The sequence below is a fragment of the Macrobrachium rosenbergii genome, chromosome 2 (assembly GCF_040412425.1).
Source record: "Macrobrachium rosenbergii isolate ZJJX-2024 chromosome 2, ASM4041242v1, whole genome shotgun sequence".
Lineage (NCBI taxonomy): Eukaryota > Metazoa > Arthropoda > Malacostraca > Decapoda > Palaemonidae > Macrobrachium > Macrobrachium rosenbergii.
In genome coordinates, this window is record NC_089742.1 from 61993766 (window position 1) to 62008263 (window position 14498).

The window sequence follows — 14498 nt, forward strand, 5'->3', positions numbered from 1 at the left end:
ATCGAGCGAGAAAAAGAACACCAAGGAATATTAGAAGCAGATGTCGGCAGTGATTACCAACTTGTCATTGCCACATTAAAGTTGAAATTAAAAGCATCCAAAAAATGGACATTATCTAAGTTTGATACAAAAACTTCTTGAAGGTGAAGACTGAGAGGCTTTCGTAAATGGAAATCAAAATACATTTGCAGTTCCAGAAACCTTATCTGAAGAGGAGCAGATAGTGAATGAGGATTGGTTTGACATCATCAATGAATATCAATCTACTGGGATACTAGGTAACATGACAGAAATCTTGGGTATTGGATGAGACCTGGGATACTATAAAGGACAGACAGACAGAAAATGGTACATGGGGCCAAATTTCAACGAGATGAAGAATACAAAGTAGAATACAATACATTAAGATGGCAAAGTTAAATGAAGATCAAGACGAAATAAAAGAGAGTACTTGGACAAACAGGCTGATGGTGCATGGCACTGGAGGTGATGATAATGATGCAACAAATGGAAATCTTTGCAACTACTGTGAAAAATATAACTTCTCAGTGGCTGCAAAGGAAGACTGTACAACCACAGAAAAAAATAACCTTTGTGAATCTTGAAATTCATGGAGTATGAGGTTGACTTTACCTTTTCGGATCCATCTGGATTGAGAATGCTATTCCAAGTCTTTCCATCTGGAGAGTACCGGACAGTGAAAGATTCAACCCAGTCGTCATTGTCTGAACGTCCTTGTGTGAGGATGCCAGAAATCTTACTCGGCTCCAAGAAATTAAACTGAAAGAAAGTATATTTAAATTCAGGAAGTATTTACAAGAATAATATAATATACTCCATTTAATAAATACATTGATTATACTATCATCCTATAAAATGCATAAACACAAATGAATATAAAATAACAATTTTCATTGCATGAAATATAGTTATGACTTCAAAATTTTCATCTTGTTATAACCAATAAAAATGACAAATTTCCCTTAAAAAAGACTTAGGGTAGTACTCACTGGGATACTGATTTTTTCTTCAGTCTACCCAAGCTCCAGCAGATGCTATAAGGGATGCCTTGCTGTTCAGAGGAAGGTTTGCTTTCCCGTAGTAACTTTCTCTGTCATCCAGAACAGAAGACACCACAATTTGATTGGGGGACATTTCACCATTTTCAAGTCCCATGGGGTCTTCACAGATTGGAGCTTCTGGTAATAAAAATATTAACAAAAATAACAATGAGAATGACCATAATATGTTATTAAAAACAATAATAATAATCATCTTTTCTCCACCATTAAACCTATCATTTCCTTATTTTATCATGCACTGCCTTTTTCCATTTTCTTACCCCTCCATAACTACAAATCACCCTTGAGACTCTTTGACCACAACCTTGAATCTTACATACTCCTCATATACCTCTTCCAGTTCTTTTACCAAAGCACATTTGAAGAAATAGTCTTATATAATCCTTTCATTTCCTTTTTAAATCACTTGTATAAATACATTTACAGTCAGCCCTTACTATGGCTGCACAACTGGGATGTGTTTCAGCATGTCAAATTGTAAAGGGAAAAATCAATCCTATAGCAAACTTAACTTTTGGAAAATACAGGAATGCATTCCAAGTGATTGCATCCCACCAACCCTTGATCCTATATGTACAACAAACAAATATTCTAAGTCAGATGTGACTGAACACATTTTAAATAGTTGAATACCTTTTAAATCCCCATTAGCATAACATAAATCTACAAAAAGACTGAGTAGGAATAATTTGAAATAAATAAAAATATCATGGTAAAAATAAATTAAACTTAAACTAACTACAACCTACCCCATGAATACAACAAGCTATCATCTTTTGGGCCAAATTCAATAAATTTCAGAGACGTGACATAAAAAAAATCATCATTATCATAACAATATGTAAAAAGGGATTTTGACAAAGGAAAAATCTATTTCTGGGGGAAGACCTGTGTCACCCAGTGAAATGGTTCCAATAGCACTCATTTCTAGGTATAACTATTGCTAAATATATGGGTGACACAGGTCGAGCCCAGAAAACATATCATAACTTATATTTATCATAATCTATACCCAATCCACGTAAAACAACTACTTTTCCTTTCTCATCTACTCCTTGCCATAAATGTTATGAGGTTAAGAGTTCACCTTCATCATCAGTCACACAGTACACTAATTAACTCCCCAACATTATTGTTCACAGTTCACTTAATAACTCACAACACATTCAACTGTCCAAAATCTACTCCAAGTCACACCAAAGGAGACTGGAATATGAAAAAATATAACAGGGTAGTTGTCTTCTTGATTGCTGCATGCCAACTAGTGGCAAACTCAGGATCAAATTAGTGCCAGAATACAATGAAATGAAATCATCAGCATTTCTCCTAACAGGAGAGCATAGTTGGGCAATTGTATTTGTATACTACATTCACGCACATCTTGACGTCCACAGGAGCAATGTTGATTTTCAGTACCAGGGCTAATATCAGATTGGGCTTATCTTTTGGTTAGGAACTCTTGGAGTTAAAGTCCTGTTAATGATCCCTCACTTGGTGCAGCATTCCTTTCTGTAGGCAGACCCATAACACTGGCAATCATAGATAACCAGGCTCTCCTTTATCATCATCATCGTAGTTTGGTAAAATTCATCAATTTTCTTTTGATCTCAGTTCTGATATAGTCTGCTATCCACTTTTAGTTAATACAGAACTATTTCTGATGAATTCAATCAGTAGGCCCAACCCCGTAACAGCACTCGTAATGACAAAACAGTACCGCTCCCATGGAACTGAAGATGATGTGCACAAATGAAGTATATAAATTTACATGTCCACAGAAGATGTGTAAATCTCACAATAAAAACTAAATTTGGGCACACTATTATGATCCTTTGGAGTAGTATGCTCACGAAAACCAAAGGGCCACACATCAACTTTTCTAGATACAAACAAACGGAAGCCTTCCCTACTTGAGCTAATCAGAAGCACCCAGGCCCCTCATAAAGAGCACTACTATGTCTGCCTTTTAACAGCAGAATCTATGAGCACCACCACCCTGAGAAACTGAGTCTAAATATTCACCAAGAGTCAGAACACAAACTCCCCTCCAGCAGAAGGAGGTACTGTATTGGCAAGCTAATGGGAACCAAACAGCGTGTGCCTAAATGCCTGACACAATGCACCCGTCAAGAAACACAAGAGTTTCCACTGAAGCCCAAGTAACATCCTTTCTTAAGTCTCTGAGGCTGCGCCCAACACAAGCCAGAAACATGTATTAGTGATTGACATCTGCATATATGCTTTCAAATTTGGTATTACATAAAACTTCTATGTATAATCTTAAGTAGGTCCTCGACTTGCGTCGCGGGATCCGTTCCAGTGCCACACCATCAGTTGTCTTTTGCCGTTAACGGTGCCGTAACTTGATATTTGGTGCCAAAACTTGATGTTGCATCAAGTTACAGTGCTGTACGCGCCATTAACTTGATGTCTATTCTTGCTGTTAGTGCCATCAACGGTGCTTACAGCACCGAAACTTGATGCAACAAAATTTTTATGTAAATACTCTACAAATTGTAATGTAATTTGGATAGTCATTTAACTATATTTACAAATCTATACGTACTGCTTTCCATATATGCACGTTGTACCAAAAGTTACAATCCCAATATGTGGTTCAGTCTTTAATACCCTGACCAATCACTACTCAGGTCTTAAGGTTACTGAAGTACTTGTCCGCTGTGAGTTGAAACAAAAAAGGTTATAAATCCAGATTGTAAGTTATAGGAGCTTCTTAAAAAAACACAGAGTGATGAAACAGCTGGCAAGACAAAACAAAATTAATGGAGGAAAGAAATCTGTATTTTTCACTAAAAACTGTTACATGAAAATCAGAAAGCTCTGACAATCTAGCAGTTCCTGCAAGAAACTTACAGAAGCCACTAAAGCAATAGTTTTCAATGAAAACTGTTCATGAGAAAAGTTATTCCCTAAAAGTAAATTTATATGTACATTACATATATACAGAGCATCATCATCCAGGTGCCATATCCCCAAGGACGTCGGCAATCATGGCTCGCCACTCCTCTCTATTTCCGGCTCTCTGCAGCAACTGAGCTGCAGACATTCTTCCTCCAGTCATTCTCACCAATCCATCCATATATTTTTGTCTAGGTCTTCCTCTTGGCCGACTTCCATTGATTTTACCAGTGAGAGAGAGATGTTCTAGTTCTTGTCTTCTCACTATGTGACCCACAAACCGCATTTGTCTACCTCTCACTGAAGCCAAAAGTTCTCTCAATGCCTACTCTCTCTAATACCTGCTCATTAGTTTTCCTTTCTGTCCATGATATTTTCAGCATCCTTCTCCAAACCACATTTCTGCAGCCTGTAACCTCTCCTCATCTGCCTTCCTCAAGGTCCAAGTTTCACAGCCATACAACAATACAGACCAAACAAAACATTTCACAAATCTTCTCCTAAGATTCATCGATATTTTTGAGTTGGTGACTAATCTCTTTATCTTACCAAATGCATCTTTTGCCATGGATATTCTCTTCCTGATCTCTTTTTCGCATTTTCCATCACTTGTGACAGTGCATCCTAAATAATTAAAACTATCGGTTTGTTTAACTGTTTCAGCATTAATTCTTATATCTGTTCTTGGGGGATTTCATCTTTGAGATAACCATAACTTCTGTTTTCTTAATATTTATTGACAGACCTCTTTCTCTGCTTGACTCGTGTAAAGTACTGACTAAAGCTTGAAGTTTATCATGAGAGTCTGCAACAAGTGCTGTATCATCAGCATATCTGATATTATTAATATTGACTCCTCCAACCTTAATTCCTTCCATATCTCTGAGATCTCTCTTTATCATTTCACTATATAAATTGAAGAGATCAGGTGATAACACACAACCCTGTCTTACACCTCTCTTGATGTGCCGAGTCTCTGATTCGTCATTTTCTACTTTCACTGATGCCTCTTGATTCCAATATAAATTCTTTATCAATCTTAGATCTTTCCCATCGATATTTATCTGTTCCAATATCCTTATAAGGTCTCTGCATGTCTAACCCGATCAAAAGCCTTTTCATAGTCAACAAAACAAATATATAGATCTTTTTCACTTCTATTGCTCTCTCCATCAACATTCTCAAAATAAAATTGCATTTCTTGTCCCTTTATCTCTCATAAAACCACACTGTTCATTGCCAATCTCTGGGAGTATCTTATTTCTTATTCTATTCAAAAACAATCCTTAATATTATTTTTGTGATCTGACTCATGATACTGATAGTCCGGTGTTTATTGCACTCAAGTGTTCCTGGTATTTTTGGCATTGTGATAAATGTTGATTTGTACATCTGTGTTGCAGGCTCTCCATCTTCATATATTCCTTCCACTATTTCCATTAATATATCAATGATGTATTCTCCCAGAGCTACCAACATCTCTGCTGCTATTCCATCATCACCTGTTGCTTTATCGCTTTTCATTTGTTTTAAAGATGCCTCTATCTCTGATCTGATTATACTTGGTCCTTCTCCGTTGTCATTGAAGTCTAGATGTTCTATTCTATCATCATCAAACAATTCTCCAATATATTCCGTCCATCTTTCCAATATTTCTTTTGACTCCATTACTATGGTTCCATCCGCTTTTTTTGATACCAGTGCTGATACTTCTTCTTTTTAAAAGTAATTTCTTTCACCTTATCATACTTTCTCCGTTCATCCCTTTATCCAAATCTTCTACCTCCTCACAAATCTCATCCATCCACTTCTCCTTTGCCCTTGTGCATTCCCTCTTAATAGTTCTATCCAGGGCTCTATATCTATCTTCATTTTTACCCTTCTGTAGCCTTCTTTCATCCATCATTATCAAGATATCTTCTGTCATCCATTCTCTCCGAGCTCTCCTTTCTGTTGATGGTATTATTTCATTACCTTCTCTTATTTGCATTTTCCATATTTTGCCACTTTTGCTGAGGATGTTGAGCACTGGGCCTTCCTCCTTAAGCTGGTCATATCTATTTCTTTACAATTATATTATATTGGTTCTTCATTTCCTCTGTTTTCAATAATTTCAGTTGCCTCTTTGATTTAGGTGTACTCTTCCTCTGATTTTTCAACTTCACCATCACTGTTGCTACAACTGGTACATGGTCACTATTACAATCGGCTCCTGGGTAGGTTTTCACTTGCTTGACAGAGTTCCTAAATCTTTTATTGATGGTTAGAAAGTCTATTTGGTTTCTAACTCTGTCACCAGGGCTTTTCCATGTCCAGAGATGTCTTGGGTGGTGCTTAAACCAGGTGTTTGATATAATCTGTTCTCTCTCTAAGCACCAGTCTACAAATCTGTTTCTCTCATTTCTTCTACCTAATCCAAAAGGCCCAACAATATCCGCTGTTCTTCCTTGTCCCACCTTCGCATTGAGGTCACCAATAACCATAATTACTTCATGCTCTTTTGCACTGCTCTCTTGCCTGATTTAACTCTAGATAAAATTGATCAACATCCTCTTCATCATGTTCAGATGTAGGTGCATATACTTGTATTATGCATATATTGAATGGTGTGGCTTTTATACGCATTCAACAAAATCCTGTCAGATACAGCCCAATAGCCTATCAAACATGGTTTCACAGATTTGTCTAGAATCACACCAACACCTCTCTCAGCACTCTGGCCTCCTGAGTATATGAAGGTTCCTCCTGTTGAAGTTGAGAACATCCCACTCCTGGCCATCTAACCTCACTAAGCCCTGATACTTGTAGCTTCATTCTTTCCATTTCTCTCTCTACATTCATTTTTTTTCCAGCCTGATATAATGTTCTAACATTCCAAGTAGCTATCCTTATTTTCCTTGTTTTCTGTTGTCTTTGGGTTGTTATTACATTTCTTTCTTTTCTTTCTGGGGCAGTAGCTTGATGACGGTCAAATGCCACCTGCACCACATGACTAGTTTGACCGGGAGACAACCACATCATCCATTCTGACATAGTTCCCACTAACGCTGCTCATCTGTAATCTTCTTTGTGACGTAGCCATGATTATTCTTGGAGGTTATACATGGTGAGGTCTCCAGTTCTCTTCCATGCTATGGTTATAAGCCATAGACCTAGCCTTTACCTAAAAGGTTGACCATACAAGGCAGTAGGGGTTTTGAATTGGGAGTTTTCCTTTCTCCTTAGCCTTTAACTAAAAGTTTATCCACAAGGCAGTGGAGCTGTACTCCTTACAGAGAGCATATATATATATATATATATATATATATATATATATATATATATATATATATATATATATACACAGTAAACCCCGTATTTGTGGGGATGCGTACCACATGCCCCCACGAATAGCTAAAATCCGTGAATACTTAAAACCCCTCTAAAAACACTTAGAACTGCCTATTTTTCAAACATAAAAAAAAATCTCTAAAAATGCTTATACCTACGTATTTTAATAGTTTTATCACAAAAAGTGCATTTATTCATGAAAATGATATGAAAATACAGTAATTAGTGGATATTTCTCAGTGAAAAATACTGCGAATGGGCAAATTTTCGACAAATAATGTGTATATACGTCCCACAGAGAAATCCGCGAATAGGTGAGTCCGCAATCGTGAGAACAAGAATACGGGTGTTTTCTATATATATATATATATATATATATATATGTATATATATATATATATATATATATATATATATATATATATATATATATATATATATATATATATATATATATATATATATATATATATATATATATATATATATATATATACAATATATATTATATATGGACAGTGACTGGAACGGGAATCGTACTTCATACCCCATACGAATATCTAAAATCCGCGAATACTTAAAACCCCCTCTAAAAAAGCTTATAACTGCTCATTTCGATAGCTCAAAACACCAAAAAACCCTCTGAAAATACTCATACCTGAATATTTTAAGTTTTATCACAAAAACTGCATTTAGCCACAAAAATTATATGAAAATACAGTAATATGAGAAATTTCTCCATGAAAAATACCAAGAATAGGCAAATTTTCCATGAAGAATGTGTATACATGTTCCACAGAGAAATCTGCAAATACTGTAGGTGAAACTGTGAATCTGGAACCACGAATAGGCAGGGGTCCACTTTTTTATATATATATATATATATATATATATATATATATATATATATATATATATATATATATATATATATATATATATATATATATATATATATATATATATATTATATATACTGTATATATATTATATATATAAATATAAATATACATATATATATATATATAAATATATATACAGTAAACCCTCTGTATTCATAAGTTCCTCATGGTTCATGGACTCACTGACTCGCCGGGTTTCTCTGTGAACATATCTAGCCATCATTCATGAAAATTCGCCCATTCGCAGTATTTTTCACTGAGAAATATCTACTAATTACTGTATTTTCATATAATTTCATGAATAAATGCACTTTTGTGATAAAACTATTAAAATACTCAGGTATAAGCATTTTTACAGGGCTTTTCTGGTTTAAGCTATCAAAATGGGCAATTCTAAGTGTTTTTAGAGGAGTTTTAAGATTTGACCTATTCGCCTGGGGGTTTGATCCCCGGAATACGGGGTTCACTGTATATATAGATGTACACACACACACACACACACATATATATATATAATAGGATTTTGACAAAGGAAAATCTACTGTACCGGAAGTATTTTCTTAATACAAGTTTATCATTCTTAAGCTCATGATCTTTTAGACGGTGACACTTACATTATTTTCATTACATGAACTTAGAGGACTTACTTATGTTCAGGGTAGAATTCTCCTAGTTTTCAACGTTTCTATTTGCTCTTTAATAGCATAAGAATGATGTTTATTTCTCTATATATTTATGACGGGATATCCAGAAAAAGGATTTTGACAAAAGGAAAATCTATTTCTGGGAGGGGCCCGTGTCACCGTGACCCACCCTGTTTTTCATCCCTCCCTCCTTGATAAATCATCCAGTGAGGTGGTGCTAACATACGGAATGCGGCTAGTGTTGCCTTGTATACAGTCCGCGACAGTGCATGGGCTTGTATCGGCACTCTCTCGTGGGGACTTTGACATTGGGAATCTCTAGGTGTCCTGTTTTTGTAGTTCACCCTTTTCCATACACACCCATCTAGTGGAGCTCGCCTGGGGGGGTAGTAACCCAGCATTTCATTTAGCTTTCTGTATCTAGCAACGGAATTACCTAGAAATAAGTGCTGAATGGACTATTTTCACCAACGGGCCCCTCTCTGGGTGATTAGATTTTTCCTTTGTCAAAGCATATATATATATATATATATATATATATATATATATATATATATATATATATATATATATATATATATATATATATATATATATATATATATATTATTAATCACAGAAAGACATGACTCTTTCAGTGATAAGCGAATCCCACAGAAATGGCAGGCAGTTTAAATAGCACTTCACGCAAAGTTTGAACAAATGAGACACATGAAAAGGTTACAAAAGTAGCAAAGAACAAGAATGATGAACATTGTCAGGGTACCAAACAGAAGATAATCCAGATAACTGATCACAGTCACAAACTAAATTATAGACCTAACTACAAGAGATATGACAGAATATACAAAATCAAAAAAACATGTATAAAATTAACACAGATGGTTAATGTTGGTGTAATAAACAAATCCAGGAAATCTGGGATCACAGGTAACAAATTAGAACATATACTTAACCATAAGAGACACAGAATCTTACCGATTCAAACTGCAGAAACATGTATAAAACTGAATACTAATTTTGCTTATATTTATCAAAAATTTTTTTAATTATGATAATTATCATAATTAAAATAGTTGATAATTATAAGCAAAATTAGTATTCAGTTTTATCATAATTAAAAAAGTTGTTGATAAATATAAGCAAAATTAGTATTCAGTTTTATACATGTTTCTGCAATTTGATTAGGTTAGATTCCATATCTCTTATGGTTAAGTATATGGTTCTAGTTGGTGACTGTGTGATCCCAGATTTTCCTGGGTTACCCTTTTGTTTATTACCCTTTGGCAATTAACCATCTGGTATTCAGTTTTATACGTTTTTGGATTTTGCATGGCTAAACTTTCGTATCTCTTGTAGTTAGGTCTCTATGGTTTTAGTTTGTGACTATTTGATCCCGGATTATCCTGGATTACCTTTCTGTTTATTACCCTTTGACAACTGACCATCTAGTATTCTTGTTCTTTTTGTTTACTTTGTAACCTTCTATTCATCTGTGTCTCATTTGTGTCCCGATGATGCATTAATAAACGTGAAAGCACTTGGTACTGAACTTCTGCCTGTCATTTTCCTGTTTGATTCGCTTATACACTGAAGTCACGTGCATCTACTGTGATTTTATATATATATATATATATATATATATATATATATATATATATATATATATATATATATATATATATATATATATATATATATGTGTGTGTGTGTGTGTATATGTATATATATGTATATGTATAGAGTATATATATATATATATATATATATATATATATATATATATATATATATGTATATATATATATATATATATATATATATATATAATATATATATTATATATATATATATATATATATATATATATATATATATATATATATATATATATATATATATATATATATATATATATATATATATATATATATTTTTATAAAATTCTTGAATTCAAATGTATGACAGCAGCTGTATATTTGCAATTAAACCAACCTGTTGTAGTCACTGGAGGAGGAGTCGTTGGCAGCTCACACCCAATGACTTCCAACCTTATTGCAATGGCTTTCTGCCACTGATTTGGCATAATTTTAACATATTGTGCTTCAATAGGTTCATCAAATATCTGACGCAGCGGTTGAGAGGCAACAACTGGACCACTGAAAGCCTGAAAACAATACAGACACAATTGATATGATTTATAGAATTAATTATATGAAATAGATTTTTACAGCATATAAAAACAAAAAAGATATTCAATGATGTTGGCAATCCACATCTATCTCTCCTTAAGCTCACTGGACCTTGACTGGAAGATAAGTCAGTCTTATTGGGAGATGAGTCAATCTTACTAAAGGACAACCGAGCTCATGAGCTTACCTTAGGTTCACTGGAAGGGTTGGTTGCGTTTTCTGGAACAAAGCTCCAGGTGGTCTCATCTTGAGAGGTTTGAACGAAATAGCTAGTAACTCGTTCCCTTGTAAGAGGATTGCCTGCAACCTCTACACCATAAACAGGAACAACTGATCCCAGGTCAACTTGTACATACTGCTGCCGGTCCGTAGAGTAAGGTGACCAACCCCCGGCTGATCATCACATTGACAAAATGAGTTAATTTTACAGAGGCTACATTGTCTAAAAAAACTGCAGTGATAATCACTGGGAAATCTAAACATGATTACTCGCAAATGTCAAACAAAAAGTTCATTATTCCAATGTAAAAATTTATTTTTGGAGAGCAAGGAAGAAACATCTTTGTGTTCACTGGAAATCTTGGTTATCAGATGAATTTAAAATGTAATAGGAAACTTAATATTTTGTTGAGTTCAGGTCATCAAGACAGAATGAAGGGAAAATAAGGAAGAACAATCCACTGCTTATATAATCATGAATAGACACAAAATAATGACTTACTTGTAAAAGAACCATCATCTCTATATAGTCTTGCACTGGATGGTCCATACATGTGGTTTCGTGCAGGCGTACCAGTGAAGGCAGAGTCCTCAACATTGTCCAGTAAGTTTATGTATCTATACAGAAAAACGATATCCTTTGATATTATGAGTTTCTCAGCAAAGGAGAAAACATTAGCCAAGTAATATCAGTTGCCCAGATACAAACAAAACTGATTTTTACCATACGAAAACGGGTAATTCTTCCTGCCAAATTTACTGTATTTATGCATCACATTTTTCATATGTGATATTTAACTGATTTACTACAATTCGTCCATCCCTTTTCTAGAGATGAAATAATCTTTACAGTGATCAAGAACATAATATTAAATCTCATCACTGTTATTGATGACAGCATTATAGCTGATGAAAGAAAATTATAATATAATATTCATACAATATGTAACCTGTTGTAATGCAATGAAATACTAGAAAGGCATCAAAATAAACAATCAAGTTAAATTGGCTAAAGGGTTCATGTACAACTGTATACCTACATATTAGGGAGTATGATACTGTACTTAATTTCAAATCTCTATACACTAATTCAATACAAATCTTCAAAATGCATATATAATTTCTCATAACCAATTTCATTTGGCATATGCAATGCAAAGCAATGCAGTTCTTAGTAAATTTCGGCTAGTTATGAGAAAAATTGTGTATTTACAATTAACAAATTTTGAAGTGTGTACAAAAGAATTAAACTGGATTTTAAAATGACGTTATGAATGTACTTACTGTATTGCCTTATGGCAAATATTCAGTGTTTAATTGTGTAAATGATTTTGCAATGAAATACACACTGAATAGGGCCTACTATAAAATGTGAATCAGAGCAGAAGTCTGAGATCCCAAAGGAAAGTGTTCTGCTTTTTGATAGAAAGTATGAGAGTTACCTGTATTGGCTTTTGGCAACAACAACCATACAAGGGATGAAGCACTTACTTATCAGGATCACACGTAGGAGGTGGAGTGAAGAACGTAGGCAGAATGATGGTAGTAACTGTGGTGGCTTCTGTAAGTAATGAGTAGAAATATACAGGTGTTCATGTGAAGTGAAATATACACTAAATGAGAAAGGAAGCCGGAAGGAACCTTGTCAACAATAATAAACTAAAGGATCATTTAAGCAAAGTTTAAGGGCATAGTAGTTCCACTGTCTTCATTCAGTACGAGGCAATAAGGCTTAAAATTTTCTTTTTAACATACAACATTGCAATAAGGTAACTTTATTACATGTTCAAAAAAGAAAGAAAGTATTTTATTTCTATTTTGTCAACACAACTGATTATAAATGATTTTAGTCATAAAAGAATACTCATATAAGAGTATACAGTATTTATGGAAAAATGCAGTCAATACAAAAGGAACTGCGTTTCAGAACTAAAGTTTAAACATTCTGGTCGTATGGGAAAGATCCAGATCATTAGTCTCTAAATATACTTGGACCATTACTTGCAAGACATTGCAAGTAGGAATACATTATACTACCCTAGCAAAAGGTATTGGCCATAAAAGTTTTTAGCTGCTGATCATTAGAATAAATATCAAATGATGAATAGTGAATCAAACAATGAACTGATTAACTGAGGATTTGGAAAGATTCTGGAAGTTGGGAAATAATCAGACCTAATAAATGGAATAGAAACTGAAAAATATAAATCAATGTTTTTTTCACTACAACTATATGACCTTATCATGTCTTATTCAAAGAACTAATATGAGACCTTTGTTTCTTGAAATCCTACCTCAGCCATAAAGTTATCGTCATAAATAGTAGTTAAACTTACCGCAAGAGCAATAATATCTGATTTTATAATCTAGGCAGGTACGTCTAGATTGGGCAGAATTAGCACAACGGAATCCGAAACGGACATCACATGAGACACCCTCATCACTCGGTGCATTGCCACTGGCAGCTTCAACACACTCTATGTCTGCCAGGTGACCCTTTTGGTTACCAGAGTGTAAATTAGTGTCAATAATACAGCTATGTAGTTATGAAAGATTTTATTTGCTTCTATACCAGATAATATTCTAAATTATGCAAATAATAATTTGATGCTAGTTAGAATGTTATGTTTCCACAAGAACCCTAATGACTGCATCAGTCACAATTATTACCATGTATTACTAGAGTCCACTGGAGTTCACAATCTTTTTTGTGCCATCTAATAATTTCTACGACAAAGAGTGTAAGGAACTACACTAAACCCCACTTATGTGCCTGTCATAACACAAGACAAATACTGTACTGTAATGTACTGTTACAGTACAGTGTCATTTTTTAAAATCTATTTTTAAAGACAGAAAAATATGAAAGTTAATTATGCCCAGCAGGTGCTTGACTACTTGAGATTTCATAAGTACACAAATTTAAAAATAGAACAATTACTACTATTTCAAACTTTAATTATTAAGATGCCTATGAAATAGCATTAACAAAGGTGCCATGGTTTAATTATGACTTAAAAACACAGGTGAGCATCCCAGAATCACTACATTGCAAGGATGATCAATGGTAACAGAGGTGCACAATCCCAACATTTGTTTTCAGTGTTACTACCCCACTCATAAAAAAAAGAAGAAAAAAATAGGGGTGTAGGTTTAGATATCAGTATCAACAAAACTATTTATGGTTGTAAACAAAACTAAATATAGGAA

General features: G+C 34.1%; 1 protein-coding gene across 1 annotated transcript in view; it reads right to left on the reverse strand.

Moving 5' to 3' along the window:
- Positions 1-14498, reverse strand: part of LOC136843161 (hemocytin-like) — a 224310-nt gene that overhangs the window by 47020 nt on the left and 162792 nt on the right. Inside the window, 7 exon segments of the mRNA XM_067111219.1 lie at positions 634-809; positions 1038-1199; positions 10873-11044; positions 11257-11462; positions 11791-11906; positions 12780-12849; positions 13625-13784. Of these exon segments, the coding sequence (XP_066967320.1) occupies positions 634-809; positions 1038-1199; positions 10873-11044; positions 11257-11462; positions 11791-11906; positions 12780-12849; positions 13625-13784 (1062 nt within the window).